At 41.2% G+C, this 15804-nt stretch overlaps 1 protein-coding gene across 3 annotated transcripts in view; it reads left to right on the top strand.

Annotated features, from left to right (window-relative positions):
* Nucleotides 1-13304, top strand: part of CIMIP4 (ciliary microtubule inner protein 4) — a 36074-nt gene extending 22770 nt beyond the window's left edge. Inside the window, exons 4-8 of one of the 3 annotated variants that reach the window (XM_074226846.1) lie at nt 1448-1866; nt 2122-2263; nt 3544-3591; nt 12346-12456; nt 13142-13304. In XM_074226846.1, the coding sequence (XP_074082947.1) occupies nt 1448-1866; nt 2122-2263; nt 3544-3591; nt 12346-12456; nt 13142-13221 (800 nt within the window). In that variant the 3' untranslated portion in view covers nt 13222-13304. Of the gene's footprint in view, nt 1-1447; nt 1867-2121; nt 2264-3543; nt 3592-12333; nt 12457-13141 lie in introns of all 3 variants that reach the window. The other 2 variants (XM_074226847.1, XM_074226848.1) reach the window with 2 other exon arrangements.
* The last annotated feature ends 2500 nt before the right edge of the window (nt 13305-15804 follow it).

The raw sequence follows: 15804 nt of genomic DNA, 5'->3' as shown, positions 1-15804 counted from the left end.
CTCCCCAGTTCCTTCAACCTAGAACTCTGCCACATGATTCATTAGATCATCAGATGGACTTGATCATATCAGTGAATCATGAGACTTAGTGGCTTGCTCCCATTACATTGATGTGTAATACAAAATAAATAAGCCCCCCTCCTCATTCATACCTTCCTAAAAGGAGGAAAGACTTTGGGACTGGCCAGGATTGGTTTACTCCAAGAAATTCCATGGGCATTCTGGGAGAAGTAAATCTCAAAGAGACAAACATTTGATTACTACCTATTATTTTCTGGACAAAGGGTTTAAATTGAGCAAGTTTCCTGCCAAATGAATCCAATACCTCGGATCAAGTTCCCTTGATTGGTTCCCTCCCTCTCATGGGCCCAGTTTAACAAGACAGATGTGGATGATTTCCCAGGTTGTCCTCTCTTCACCACTACCTAGCGCATAACTCAAGGTACAGTTGTACTCAGGTGTACAGATTGGGGCTCGATACATATTCCTCATATTGGACCAAACCAGAAGATGGCTAAGCGGCCATGGGATTTGGGAGAAGGTATGGTGGCTGTTGTTTTCCCCTTGTTCTCACAGAAGGACTGTGATGTCATAACACTCATACGGACTGGATTGGAGTAGTGGGGGGCTGGGCTAAGCCACCAGTCTTACTTTCTCCTCTGGAGCCGTCTGGGTCCAGTGACCAGGTATGGATCAGGAAAACTGTAGATGGTCCTTGGATACAAGGCAACCAGGGTTAAGTGACTTGCTCAGGGTCACACAGCTAGTAAATGTAAAGTATCTGAGCCTGTATTTGAACACAGGGCCTTCTGACTCCAAAGCACACCACTTCATTGTCCTTAGTGGAAGGTAAAATTAGACCATCCAGAATCTGTCACTTAGTACCTGCAGGACCTTGGACAAGTCATTATCCTATTTCCTGATCCACAATAGGCATGAGGAAATAAAAAGTTGATGAATGAATAAATCAAACATTGCAGAAAGGAAGATTTGGGGCAGATATAAGGAAAAATTTCCTAACCCCAACATCAATATGCAAAAGAAACAGCCTCACAAAAGGTTTTCTAGTAAAGGTTGGAAGACCAATTCTTGGTGAGGTTGCAGAGTAGTGTCCTGCCCAGGTGCGAGTCAGTTTAGATGGTCACAGAGATCCCTACCATCTCAGAGACTCTTGAGATTCCATTATCTTAATTAAACTTTACTTCCTTCTCTTTTTCCTTCTTTCTTTCTTCTTTCCTCTGACTTCTCTCAATTTCCCCCCATTTTCTCTCCCTCTTATATCATCTTTTGTTCCTTTTTCTCTCCTTTCCCTTCTTATCCTTTTTCTTTTTATTCTTTTAACGCTTTTTCTCCTATCTGTTCTTTATCCCCTCTTTTGTGCCCCATCTCCTCCTTTCTGTCTCCCTCTACTTTTCTGTCTTTGCCTCTATTCCTTATTTATCTATAGGTATGTCTTCTAGGTCCAGACCTCCCACAAAAAAACAGATATTGTCCCAGAAAGGACTCAAGGGTACTTTGGACCAATCCTCATCCAAGGACCCCTCACCAGTCCTTCCAACACCTCCCCCAACAAGAGATTTAAGCACGAAAAGTAGTAGCCGACTGGGAACAACTCATTCTGAGGAACCAAGGTTGGACAGCGGGTCACCCGACGGGAAGAGTCACCCCAGGAAGAATGAGTCAAGAACTTGTCCTCAGTCAAGCAAGATGAGCTCAAGAGAGGAGTTGGTAGCCAAGGCTGAAAGCAGCAGTTCTGGTCCTGAGGGTTGGCCCAATATGAGTGATCAAAATGACAGCTGTATCCCCAGCAATATCCGCCACAAGTTCGGAAGCCTCATGGTGGATCAACTGGTGACTGAGGAGCAGGTATCTAGCTCAAGGGCATTCTTTGGTCCAGAGTGTGTGTGTGGGGGGTGATGAGAAGGGCAAGGATCAGTGGTGGGGTGGCAGTGAAAGGATCTACTTTAGAGCCATTGGAAGCATATGTCAGAGCTGAGAGAGACCTCAGGAAATGGAATGTCAGAGCTGGGAGGAACCTTAGAACTGGGAATGCCAGAGCTCATAGAAGTCTGAGACTGGAAAAAGAGATACAGGAATATGACTGAGCTACCCTCATCCTAGGCTCGAAGGGCCATATATGAAATGACTGAGGGACAGAAGGAGGTGAGCAGCCGTGAGCACAAGTATCGCAATTCGATGGAATCCTCACCATTTGCAGATTATTATGAACTAGGCTTCAATATGAGATCCAACATATTCCAAGGTCAGAAGGTGGTTATGACTGGGATGAGGAAAAAAAGGGGGGGGGTTGGGGAGAAGAGGAAGGGGGAAGAAAATGAAAGCCACCAAATATTACTAAATATTCCTTGTTTCCTAAAATTATTGTTATGGTAAAAAACTCATCTCCTTAGCCCAGGTTACCCTAGACTAAGAAGGACCACTGACCCCAAAGTGACTAGATGTGTGCTCTTGGTGCAATTCTACCACTAGCTCACTGTGGGACCTTGGGCAAGTTACCTCTCTTTCCCAGCAGGCAGTTTCTTCAACTGCAAAGTTAGTCATTGCATTGACAATTGTTTAAGGAGTCTTTAAAAAATGGACTAACAAATCTTTTCCTGGCAAAGACACACTCAATGCTCACAAATATACATTAAAGCTTCTTTAAGCATCTCCCTTTCCCATCTTACTCATGGCCCAACCCTTGCCTAGTACTCCCCAGTCCCTGGTCCCTCTCCTCCTAAGCCACCCCAAATAGTCATACTAAGATTCTAGAAGCCAGGGTGCTGGAACCAAGAAACTAGGTATCTCACCTCTCCCCAAAGCCTTCGTAGGCTGATTCTTCACCTGTAAAATAGGGGAACAGACAAAATAATTCCTCAGTTCCCTTCTACTTCTCAATATTCCATGTCCTAAGTTCCCTCTAGGTTCTGACATTCCATGTTCTAAGGTCCCTCCTAGGTCTGATCTTCTCTTGTCTCTCTTTCCCAACTCTATAACCCCTTTGTAAGGCCCTCTAAGCTCTGATATTCCATTCCCTAAGCACCCTCCCAGATCTTACACTGTGTTCTAACAGTGAGTCTATTAGTCATTGGAAGCATGCGTTGGCCTCATAGTGTAACAGATAGAGAGCATGCCTCAGAATCAGGGCACATTTGGCTGTGTCACCCTGTGTCCCAAGAATTGTCTAAATTTTGGAGAAGGAACTCTCCTGAAAAGACACTGACAGATCAGCACCTATCTAGTTCATCTGGACTGATGATTTCTCAAAGCTGTTCCCACAACCCAATGAAGGAGTCACTGTTGGACTCAGACCTTGGAGACCCTTGGGTTGGCTCCCTCAACAGAGCAGTTCAGTGGGATTTCCCAGGATCACAGACTCAAAAGGGCTCTGTGGAGCAAATACTCTGGCCTTGGCCCTGCCCTTGGGCCTCTGACCTCTATTTGTATCTGACTCTTGGTCTTGTTTTGTTCACCTCCTCGGTTCGGTTGTCTTGTTTGACTTCAACGCGTGCTCCGATGATTTGATCTGCTTATACCCCCCAGCTTCCAAGGCCCGTCTGCCAGCACTCCCCCTTCTCCAGGAGAGCTACTGTAAGCATCTTACTAAAGGAGTAAAACTGGGCATCTGGGGTACAAGAATCACTTACCTTCCTGAAATCTCCCCAACATATAAAAGCCCCACAGAGTTCGGGAAGTATAGATGGCCAGTCTTGCCATTCTGACTCTTGAATCTCCCCCCTCTTTCCTTTGTCCTAGAATATAATATAGAGGTATATATACTCTAAAACTTATGAGTTACTGTGTCTGGTGTTTCCAAATGTTCATCCCTACTTCCAGCTATTAACTGAGTTTGTCTCTACTTTTCCCCAGGATTTGATTCTCCTCATTTTCTCTTCTCCCTTCCACCCCCATTGCCACCACACACATACACCCACCAGACTACATGAAGGCAGAGATTATTTTTGTATTTTTTGTATCTTCGGAGCTTAGCATGGTAAGATTTCCCTTGCTTATAATAGTTTCTTTTTTTTTTTTTAGGTTTTTGCTAGGCAATGGGGTTAAGTGGCTTGCCCAAGACCACTCAACTAGGTAATTATTAAGTGTCTGAGGCTGGATTTGAACCCAGGTACTCCTGACTCCAGGGCCGGTGCTTTATCCACTGTGCCACCTAGCTGCCCACTTATAATAGGTTCTTAATAAATGAGGTGACCATGGGCTGGGAGAGCACATAATCAATTTTGTTAGCAATGTGTGTAAAATTAGAGTAAAAAGGTTTGAACTAGTCTCCCAGAAAAACTCAGAGTTAAAGTGGAGAAAAATAGGATTAGACAGGGAGTTAGGTGGTTAGACAAGGGGTAGGGTTAGAAATAGGAAATTAGAGTTAGGAGCAAGATTGGATCTGGAATGAAGGATAATATTTGGGATAACCAATCTCTGTTCAAATATCCTATTTTTTTAAGTGAGGTGAGTTACATTTCTACAACCTCTCTCAGGATCAAATGAATGAAAGGCTCTCTGTGCATATGAGTTATTATTATTTTTAGTAGTTGTAGTATTGTCCTGTTAAATACAAATTGAACCTTGCTAAGAGGACACCATCCTCAGTTCCCATAATCTCCAGTTAACTTTCTGCTATGACGCCCCAAGACCGGTTGGGCTATGGAAGACCATGAACTGGGATGCCAGTCTTAGGAGCAACTACCTTTCCTGACCTCCCTCTTCCCCAGTTAGATTGTAAGCTTCTTGTGAGCAGGGTTTATTTTGTTTTATTTTTGACTTTGCCACCCCAAGGGCCTAGTGCACAGTAGGCCCTTAATAAATGTATATTGACTGGTTGCTTGATCTTGTCTCCTTAGTTGCAGCGCCAACAGCTTGTATGACAGTACAGCTAACCATCATTCCCTCATGGGCTAACGTGGACCCTCAGTGTCATCTCACGTGGTCTGTTTTGTGCTCATGGTTCTCTATTTATAGCATTAAACAGGCTTATTTTGGGGGTTCCCCTTGAGGGAGTTGATCTGAGTGATTCTAGGTAACCTCTCCTTCCTTCCCCACATCTCTTCATGGAGAATCACAAAATCTCAGAGTTGGAAGACACATCAGTGGCCAATGAGGTCCACTTGTCACCTGAAAACAGGCCCAACTTGCCAACTGTACCAGGCCCAACCAAGGGGCATCCAACCTTTTCTAGAAGACCTCCCACTACCTCCTCGGGAAGCCTGCTCCTTTTGGAGACAGTACTGATTATTAGGAATTTCTTTCTGCTATCATGCTGAAAACTTTGCTGCCTTCCCTTTTTAGGCCTGCTTCTGTCTTCTGAGGCCAAGCAGAAAATAATGGCCATCCAGATGTTTGGAGACAATGATGGAGCTTCTCTCACTTCCTGCACCCCTCCCCCTTTACATCTAATATTTTTAGGTTAAATATTCCCAGTTTCTCCAAAATTGATGTCCATATGACACAGGTACTACAGCCCCTCCCCCCATCTGTTCTGGGTTCTTACCTGAATAGGCCCAGTGTTCTTCCTAAAATCCACCTGAAGTCACTCATCCAGCTATGGCGTCTGGCCAGGGCAGAGATCAGGGAGACTCTCACTTCTCTCTTAAATATAGCCAAAGGTCATAAGAAGAAGAAGCTCAGAGCAGCTCGGCTCATTATTTGAATCTTTTTCCCTCTAAAAATGGAGCTTAGATATTCCAGTTACTCACTAAGACCTTCCATTTAAACCACATGGGAAGTAGAATGACCTTGAGATGTTCATCAGTCCATGGATCCAGGGCTCAGATATAGTCTTGAAACTGCAGACCTTTAAAATTCAATTCATTTTGATCATTTAGCCAAAAGAGCTGCCAGCTCGAACATTCCAGAATGTTGTTTAGCAAATCCAATTCGGATTCTGATTTTGACTAACCTTACTGCAGTTAAACTGCATGTCCAATTATTATTAATATCAATAGAAATAGGCATTTGAGCCTGAGGAAATCAAATTTAGTATAAAGGAAAGAGGTCTGGTCTAGGAATCAGAAGGCCTACATCTTTGTGCTAGCTCTGCTCTAAAATTGCTAATGACCTGGGAAAGGTCTTACCCACCTGTAATATGAGTAAGCTATAGGAGATGATTTCTAAGGACCTTTCAAAGTCTACCATTCTGTGTTCTACTATTTTATGTTGTAACGTGTTTCTTGCTCTGATCTTCTCCTATTCTATGGCTCCTCCTAGCTCTAATATCCCCTGTTCTAAGGTCCCTCTAGCTCTGACATTCTCTATTCTAAGACCTCTTCACCTCTTAACATTCTCTGTTTCAAATAATCTCCCAAATCTGGCATTCCCTTTCCCAGGACATTCCCTGTTCTAAGGTCCCTCTAGCTCAGACATCCCATAATCTTACCTTCTCCCAGATTTCCCCATATATTTATATATTATAGGATATTTATATCAAACATACATAATATATAACATGAATATATTGTACATATATAATATACACAATGCAAAAGAAGGATAAGAGAGAGATATGGATTCTAATTCTGCCTCCGATGCTTGAATGTGACCTTGAGAAAACATTTAATACCTTCCCTTGGGTCTCAGTTTCCTCATCTATAAAACTGAGAAGTTAGATTATGTGGTTTCTGAGTCCAGCTCAAAATTGATGATCCTAGAATCCTTCCAAGGTCCTGTGTTCTTAAAAAACTTACAGTATTCATTTATTCTCTAGTCCAGTCATGTGAAATGACTGCTCTCCAAGTGAACTGCCCAAAGCCAGATTTCAAACACTTTCATTCTCTCTTGGGATAAGTCTGCATTTTGCTCACTGTGCCATCTTCTATCTGACTTACCATGAGCTCTCAGGGGGATTTGAGTGATCTGAACCAATTTCACTTTTTATCTCAGGATTTCATACTTGAGGAGATATCAGTGTCTCAAAATTTGAACCTTGTTCTCTCTCATTCCACCATCTTTGTCTCTAGGTCAAATGCATCCACTCCAAATAGCCAACTGCTGCTATTCTTGCCTAATTGCTAGGTATACCTGTGGTGAGTCACCGTATATCAAGGCTTTGTTCACTTGAAACCATCTGTATCCATCTGCTCCTTTAATTATCTGTCTTCTGGAAGGAAGATAAAGTGTTTGCTAGAAACAACCTTATTTTACAAATGAGGAAGCTGAACTCCAGAGATTTGGAGTGATGAACTCAGGTCTACATATAAGTCTTAATCTATACCATACTAACACATCAAAAGGCATTCAGGCATTGAAGACAGACATCCTGGTCACTCTCAGTATTGTCAAATTGATCATCCAAAGTTGCAAACATAATAACCTGGAAGTCTGAATTTTGGGGGAACTTGAGGCTAAAGTGCAGAGAAATAGGTCCCACTCCTTTGTTGCCCCTCATCACTCCTGTAACATCTCCTAATCAGTTACTCAGAGGTTTCTTGGTTTCTTCTCTCGGTGGTGGGACTGCAGAAGCACTCCTTCCCTGAAAAAGTCCTTTATCTTCCATTCTGGATCCTTGTAGCTATCACCAAAGAGTTACTAAAGCTGTTCACACCAGCTTGTTGTAACTTAATGGTAGTCTCTGAAGCCTGAGAAGGGTATGTCAATGTAGGTAAAATCTGATTTCAAGACTAGATAGACTACAATCTAGCAACATCACTTGATTAGTGATATGCCTTTTTCTTTTTTCCTTTTTTTTTTTAAAACAATGGGGTTTTTAAGTGACTTGCCCAAGGTCATACAGCTAGACTGGATTTGAACTCAGGTCCTCCTGACTGCAAGTACTCTATCCGCTGTGCCACCTAGCTGTCCCCTGATTAGTGATATTGTCTTGATTAGGTAAGTCATGTCACTAACCAGCTAGAAGTTTAGCCTACATTACTGTAAAGGGCTACGGGCAGTGAGGTGGCACCATAGTGAATAGAGGGTTGAGATGGAAGTCTTCTGACTCATCTCCCTGAGTTCAAATGTAACCTCTGATGCTTCCTAGCTGGGTGACCCTTGGTCAAGTCACTTCACCCTATTTACCTCAGTTTCCTTATCTGTAAAGTGAGCTGAAGAAGGAACTGACAAACAACTCCAGTATCTTTGCCAAGAAAACCCCAAGTGGGATCAGGAAGAGTCAAATACAACCGAATAGCAACAATGTGGGTAAGAGTGTCCAATGCTGTAGACCCCATATGTATACATTGCTACATCCTGCTGTCTGACTTGGAACAAATAATGTAGCGTCCACTTTCTGTATACTTTGTTTTAAAGCTGATATTCATTCAAAAATCAAATTCCTTTCCCTATCCTCAAGACAGACACAGCATGGTGTAGTAAGTGCAATATTAGAGTTAAGAAAACATTGGATACTTACTAATTATGTGACTATAGTCAAGGTTTTGAGGCTCAGAGTTAAAGCCTCTCTAAGACTGTACCAATGATCGCTGGGGTGTGATCTACATTGGGGGAAAGTGTTTCCATAATGTGAAAATTGCAAATCACACATCCTTTGGTTTAACAAAATCAATAGCCCCCTCTAAAAGCAGTCCTTAATTAGCCCCCCCCCCATTCCTCACAACCTATTTTCCCCATAATTAAGTAGCCATGGGCTAGGTGGTGCAGTGGATGGAGCACCAGCCCTGGAGTCAGGAGTACTTGAGTTCACATCTGGCCTCAGACACTTAATAATGACCTAGCTGTGTGACCTTGGGCAAGCCACTTAACCCCATTTGCCTTGCAAAAAACCAAAAAACCAAAAAACCCTAAAAAAAAGTAGCCATGGAAAACATTTTGACAAGTAATCAAATAAGCAATATACAAGAAATCCTAAAAGTCTTAGTACAATGAAGCTCATGATACAATGAAAGTCTCCAAATGTCCATCATAAACAGCAAAACTTCAATGAAATTTTGACATAACACAAGGCCAGAATTTTTTAAAAATCCAAAAAAAATCAAAATCAATCTTATACAAATTCCAGAAAATTTTTAATCACTCACGGACCTTTTTGAGGTTTCTCGTATCCAAATCCACTGTTCCATGTCTCTAACCTAAGAATCTCAGTTAGATCGTGTCAGATGACACAAGAATATGAGGAAGGGAAAATATCTATATACATATAGATAAATATATATGTAGGCATGTGTATAACACGGAAATATCTGCATAGTAAACATATACATATATTTGTAAAATTATTATAATGATATTACATATGTTATAAATATATTATAAATATCTAAATAGATGAATGGATGGATAGATTGGTAGAGAGATTAGATTGCTAGATAATATATTGATATGTATATTTATGTATATGTGTATGTTTATATATCATAGAAACAATCTACATGTAAACATGCATACTCATGTAATTATTATAATATTCACATTCTATAAATATATTATAAATATATTATAAATTTATAACATATAAATATATTATAAATACCTATAAATAGATGAATGGATGGATAGGTAGAGAGGTAGATAGATTAGATAGATGGGTAGACAGCTATGTACCTATTCATCTATATGTGTTTTTGTATATATGTATCACAGAAATATATCTACATTTAAACATATATATAATATATGATTATTATAATAGATAGGTAGATAGATGATAGTTGATAGAGATATAAAGATAGATGATAAATAGATATAGATAGATGATAGATGATAGAAATAGATAGATGATAGATACTTAGATATATAGATAGATAATAGATAAATAATGGATGGATAAATAGATAGATGATAGATAAATAGATAGAGATAGATAGATGATAGATATAGATAGATGATAGATGATATATATATATATATATATAGATAATAGATAGAAAGATAATAGATAAATAATAGACGGATAGTTAGATAGATAGATAGATGATGGCCTAGTAAAAACCAGAAAGTAAATTATGAAGAAAATGTACCTAGGGTTCATTTCTGGATGTCTTGTACCTCCCATTCCCTGCTCTACTCCTTTCTCCAGCACAGCAGGAGAAGGGGAGAGTTCACTTAAACTCACAGTAGGCTGTTAATTGCATTGGCAGCAATCTCAGCTTAGTCCCTTCCAGGAGCAAGCCAGGATTGTCCTTTTGGGAATCGGCACCTCAAGCCATTGGTAGCCCCACTGTTTCAATGCTTCATTAGCCTGGCTCATACAAACTGCATCTGGACCTTCAGCAAGATGAGCACGTGAATTATTTCATTCCATCTTTCTCAGTCTCCAGGTTATATACCTGGATCCACCTGCCACCACAAAGTCTCTTGTCACTACCCTTGAAGTTCCTCCAAGATCTTTGACAAGTGAATGCTCAGAAAAAATGCCTAACCAAGCAGAATTGATCAGACATAGAGTCCACCAAGAATTTTCTTCTTTTCCAGTAAATGATGCCAACTCAAGACAGTGTGGGATATGTGGTCCTTGGCTTTTCCCTTCATCTAGAATTGGAAACCAAAAAGCAAATTTTCTGAAAGATGTTAAGTCACTAAGTGGAAAGACAAACTCAATGATTTGGTTATCCTAGAATATTCATTTCAATTTAATTTCAACAAATATTAAAGAACAGTTAGGTAAACGCAGTGGATAGAGCAAAGGCCCTGGAGTTAGGAGGACCTGAGTTTAAATCTGGCCTCAGACACTTGACACTTACAAGCTTTGTGATCTTGGGCAAGTCACCTAATTCCATTACCTCATAAAAAAAGAAAAGAACAATCCCCAAATAAAAAATTAAGATCCAGCTATTTACAAGGCACTATGCTTGGTGGAGAGGCTTCATTTCCAAGGGCCACATTCTCTGCTATGAGATGTACATAAGTCCCTCCCCCTATAGGCCTCAGTTTCCCTCCCTATAAAAATGAGCAAGTTGGACATGGTCCAGACGTCCTCTTTGGTCTCTTTTAAGTCCTAGGATCCTATGAAATCACTTTGACACAAGGTTTTGAAGGAGGGGTTTGGAGGAGCAAGGGAGAGATTGAGATGAGGATTTGGGGGGAATTGGAAAAAAGTTCATTTTCTTCAGCTAGGCTGAAGCAGGATCAAGCAAGATTTCCTAGAGAAAGTGGCGTCTGAATGGGACCTTGAGGGGAAAGAAGACTCTCTTGACAAGTGGAGGTGCCCCAAAGTGGGTCTACTCCAGGCATAGGATTGGCATATGGGGTTGCCTGGAGATGGGAAGTTCCAAGGTCTCTCCGCCAAGCTCTTGTGGGCATTGAGATTGGTATTGAGATCACAATCCCTTTTGGCTTTAAGATACCTCTCTCAATTTGGTTGGTTCTTGTTCTTTATTCTCGAAGAGAACCAAAACAAAATCTCTATGTTAGAATCAAGTTACACTGTGTCCTATTGTGGCTGATGAGATCAATACAAACTTGGAAGGCTCCACCATAGGCCAGAACAAATAGGCCAGGTGATTATTTGGGGTGAACTCCCTGAATTTGTTTCCTTTGATCTGCTTCCATTCTACCTTGTTTATAGAGCATAATGCCTTCTCTGACGAGGACATGCCATGCTGGGTGGTCCTGTGCCAGCATCTCCCATGCCACACAATCTATTCCAAGTGACCTTATTATCACTTGTTATCACCTTTTCTGATCACCACGCGAGCTCTCGTCCTGTAAAAGTTTTCCATAAAATAGTCTTTTTGGCAATCGTAGGTTTGGCATTTGAACACTGTGATCAAACCATTGGAGTTGCCTTCTCTGTAGTAGAGTTTGAATGCTTAGTAGTTTAATTCAAGAAAAGACCTTAGTGTCTAGTATCTTCTCCTGCCAGGTTATCTTCAGAGTCTTCCTAAGATAATTTAAATGGAAGCAATTCAGTTTCCTGGTATGGCACTGCTTGTCTGTCCAGTTTTCAGGGCTTACAACAATGAGGCCAGCCCAATGGCTCTGTAGACCTTCAGTGTGGTACTCAGTCTAATACCTCTTCTCTCCCACACTTTCTTTCGGAGTCTTCCAAATATTGTGCTAGCTCGGGCAATGCATGTGTCAACTTCATTATCAATGTGTATCTTCCTAGAAAGGACGCTGCCACAGTAAGTGAACTTATCTTCAGTATTTAAAATTCTCTATTTGCTGTAATTGATGGTTCTCTGAATGGATGGTGTGGTGTTGGCTGATGGACCACCTGGATTTTTTTTTATTGGATTTGATAGGTCAAAATTAAGACAAAGAGAGAATCAATCTGTTAAGACACCCTCTCTCAATTAGGGTGAACTTAACATCCTTGGTTCTGGGTCCCTCGCTAAAGGTCCTGACATCCGCTGATGTCCAGTCTTCCCCTCTCTCCTTCCTCTTTTCCCCATTCACTTTCATTTTGGCAACTCCCAACCTTCCCAGGGGTTTTGACAGGGCCCCCCATGAAGACAACCAGCTTAATGAAGGACTCCTACACCATGGATGTGGTTGAGAGAGCTGAGAGTAACACTAAGCCCTGGCATGGAAGGAAGACAGATGATTTTGGTAAGTTTGAGGATGGAAAGATGGAAGGATGGGGGTTGTTTTGGGGGGAGGTTAGTGGTGGGAAGAAGTAAAGAGAAGGGCTTGTTCTTGCCTTTTCTAAAATTCTAAGAGGTATGGATTAGCTACTATCTGGGGAATGCAGCGCCCACTGACATTGCGAGTGTAAAAAAAAATGAATTAAAAACAGAGTTGTCTAATGGGAAGATCACTGTATTTTGAGTCCAATGACCTGCTTCTGAGCCTCTGGTCAGCTTTCTAGGCTATTTCCTAGCCTGCAAAATAAGAGGGTTGAACCAGGGGGCCTTTACAGCTCTAGAATTATGATCACTTATTTATGTGACCTTGGGTAAGTTATTTGACTCTGTTTTCTCTTCTGCCACATGAAGGGGGTGAGGGAAGACCTGACTTGATAATCTTCACACTTTAACGATCTTATGAATAACTCATGCCCCATTCCCAAATCTAAATTCTGATTTTTCTTGACCTCTTGGGCAGATCTTTGGAACTAAGACCTAGGAGAGGGAGTCCAGGACCCAGAATTCTGGAGCATTCCAAGAGAAGCTCATAGAACAATCTAGTCCCATGGACCTGGTAGACAAGTTGGGGAAATGGCCCATCTAGCCCAGGGTGCCAAGTTGCTTCCAGTAGCTCTGAACGGGTGCTTCTCATTTTCATTTGTCCTTAGGGCGATGGCATCAGAAGAATTTCTTAGACATGAATCTGCAGAAGGCTTTGCTACAGAAAATGGAACAGAGCAAAAAGTAGGAAGTTCTAAGGAAAAGGGATTCTGCTCTTCTTAGAGGGAGTTAACAATAAAAGTCAAGAAAAATCCTAACCCTTGTTTGCTTTTGCTTACCCATCCTCCCCTTTTCCTTCTCTTCTTCCATCCCTCAGTCCAGGGATGGAAGCCTGAAGGCCAAGACCTTCCTCCATCCTTCCCTTATCCCCCCATTCATCTTCATATAGAGGGTTAGAGAGATCACAATTTAGAGACAGGGATGGCTAGAAGCCTGAATTCATTGGTATCACCTCTTTTAAGCCCACCACGTATGAGGATGCACAGTACCAAGGGTTACAGAGGAGAGACAAGTCTGGGAAGGGGTTCTGGGATTTTAAAAAATAGATTCACCAAAGACATGGTTCCCTAACTGGACAGTACCAGTTCTAAAACTATACTCCCTAGACCCAACCCCCTCCTATAAGAATTTAGCAAAATCAAAAGAAATCCCTTATTAAGCAAGTAATGTGATAGAGATTATATGGGGTGGCTAGGTGGCACAGTGGATAGAGCACCGGCCCTGGAGTCAGGAGTACCTGGGTTCAAATCCAGTCTCAGACTCGTAATAATTACTTAGCTGTGTGGCCTTGGGCAAGCCACTTAACCCCATTTGCCCTGCAAAAATAAAACAATTAAAAAAGAGATTATATAAGTGCAATTGTGTTACACATCTTTTCATATTGAGAGTGCTATGAAAGAAGAATCAGAACAAAAAGGGGAAAACCCTGAGTAGGAAAAAGCAAAACAACTAAAAGTAAACAGCTGAAGATAGTGTGCTTTGATCTGCATTGAGATTCCATAGTTCTTTCTCAGTACGTGCATGGTATTCGCTATTACAGATCTTTAAGAATTGTCTTTGCTAATGGCATCATAGCTGATCAACACACAATGCTGCTGCACACTGATTTCCTGGTTCTGCTCACTTCACTCAGCATCGCTTCATATAAGTCCAGGTTTTTCGGAAATACGCCTGCTTATTGTTTCTTACACAGCAATCATATTCCATCATTTTCGTATGCCACAGCTTGTTCAGTCACTTCCCAGTTGAAGGGTTAAGAAATTCTAATGGAAAGCATTGATAGCACTCAAGGAACAGTTAGATAACCATGCAAGTCAGGATAAAATTCAGGGTTGGATTGAGGGGTAGATAGAGCACTGGCCCTGGAATCAAGAGAACCTGAGTTCAAATCTGAATTCAGACACTTAATAGTTACCTAACTGTGTGACCTTGGGCAAGTCACTTGACCCAATTGCCTTACCAAAATAATTAAAATAAAATAAAATAGAAAAAATAACAGGGTTGGGTTGAGCGGAATAAGGGGTAAGTGTTGAGGGGGATCAAGATGAGATACATGTAAAAAAGCTCTGAATATGGAGTCAGGTGACCCACCTCTGCCACTTTATACCTGTGTGTCCTTGGGCAAGTCAAATTTCTGTGGGCCTCAGTTTCCTCATTTGTAAAATGAAGGATTGGACCATATAACCCTTTGCAGTTCTATCTCTGTAACCCTGGATAAGTGTGTTAATATCTTTGAGCTTCATTTTTTTTTTCATTTGTAAGAAAAATGAGAGGATTGGATTAGATGATCATTAGAAGCCTCTTCAAGTTCTCTGGATGTTCCCAGCCTTTAAGCATGTTCCTTGAATTCAAAAAGTGATCACACCAGACCCCTAATGGCCTTTTTTCCTCTTGCTGCTATCACTGTTTCTCCTCTTTAATCACCCATTATGATGGGCAGATGATGCAGGAAGATGTTGCCCTCTATGGAAAGAAACACTTTTGGACCATTGGAGCTATTCCCAAATCAAAGCTGAAAACAAATAGAGATAAATGTCAAGTCTTCTCCTTGGTCCAGAAAATCAGCTTCACAAATACAAGATGGTACCTATGCCAAATATCTGGAAATTTTAGTAAACCATGATTAAGTCCTATTGGTAACTCAATGTATTGACTCCTATTGATATAGCAAAAAACTCCTAAACTACAGCTTTTCTAGGCAGATGTGAGAGGTGGAACATTCAGCATAAGGGAAGTGAGAGTCCCCATTGCTCTGCTTTCATCAGACCACATTTGAAATGTCATGTTTAGGTCTTGGCACCACATTTTAGGAAAGATAACGGTAAGCTGGAGAGTATCCAGAAAAGAGTGACTAGATGAGTGAAGGGCTAAGAACTCTGCCACATGGGGGGCTTTCTGAAGGAACTAGAGAGATTTAGAGTGAAAAAGAAAAGATTCTAGGGGATATCATATTTGAAGAGTTGCCAGTGGGAAGTCTGACCCCCAGGAATAGACCCAAGAGTGAGAGGCATATGCTGACTCTGTCTAAGTAAAGACTTCTTAACAACTGAGACAGCCCCAAAGTAGAATCTGCTGTTTTAGGAGGCAAAGGGGTTTCACCTAACCAGTGGCCTTCCAACAAGATTCATTTGTCTTATTATCAAAGGAATTCTGGGTAAATTAGAAGAGACAGATTCTATTGATCTGTCCAACTCTTTAAGATTCTACTTACAGTCTAATAATGAGATGTGTGAAAGTATGTGCTACACAAATTAGTAGGCGATCCTTGGGT

This window comes from Macrotis lagotis, chromosome 2 (genome assembly GCF_037893015.1).
Source record: "Macrotis lagotis isolate mMagLag1 chromosome 2, bilby.v1.9.chrom.fasta, whole genome shotgun sequence".
In the NCBI taxonomy this organism is placed as follows: domain Eukaryota; kingdom Metazoa; phylum Chordata; class Mammalia; order Peramelemorphia; family Peramelidae; genus Macrotis; species Macrotis lagotis.
Note: the sequence above shows the minus strand (reverse complement) of the source record. Positions and strands in the feature narration are given on the sequence as shown.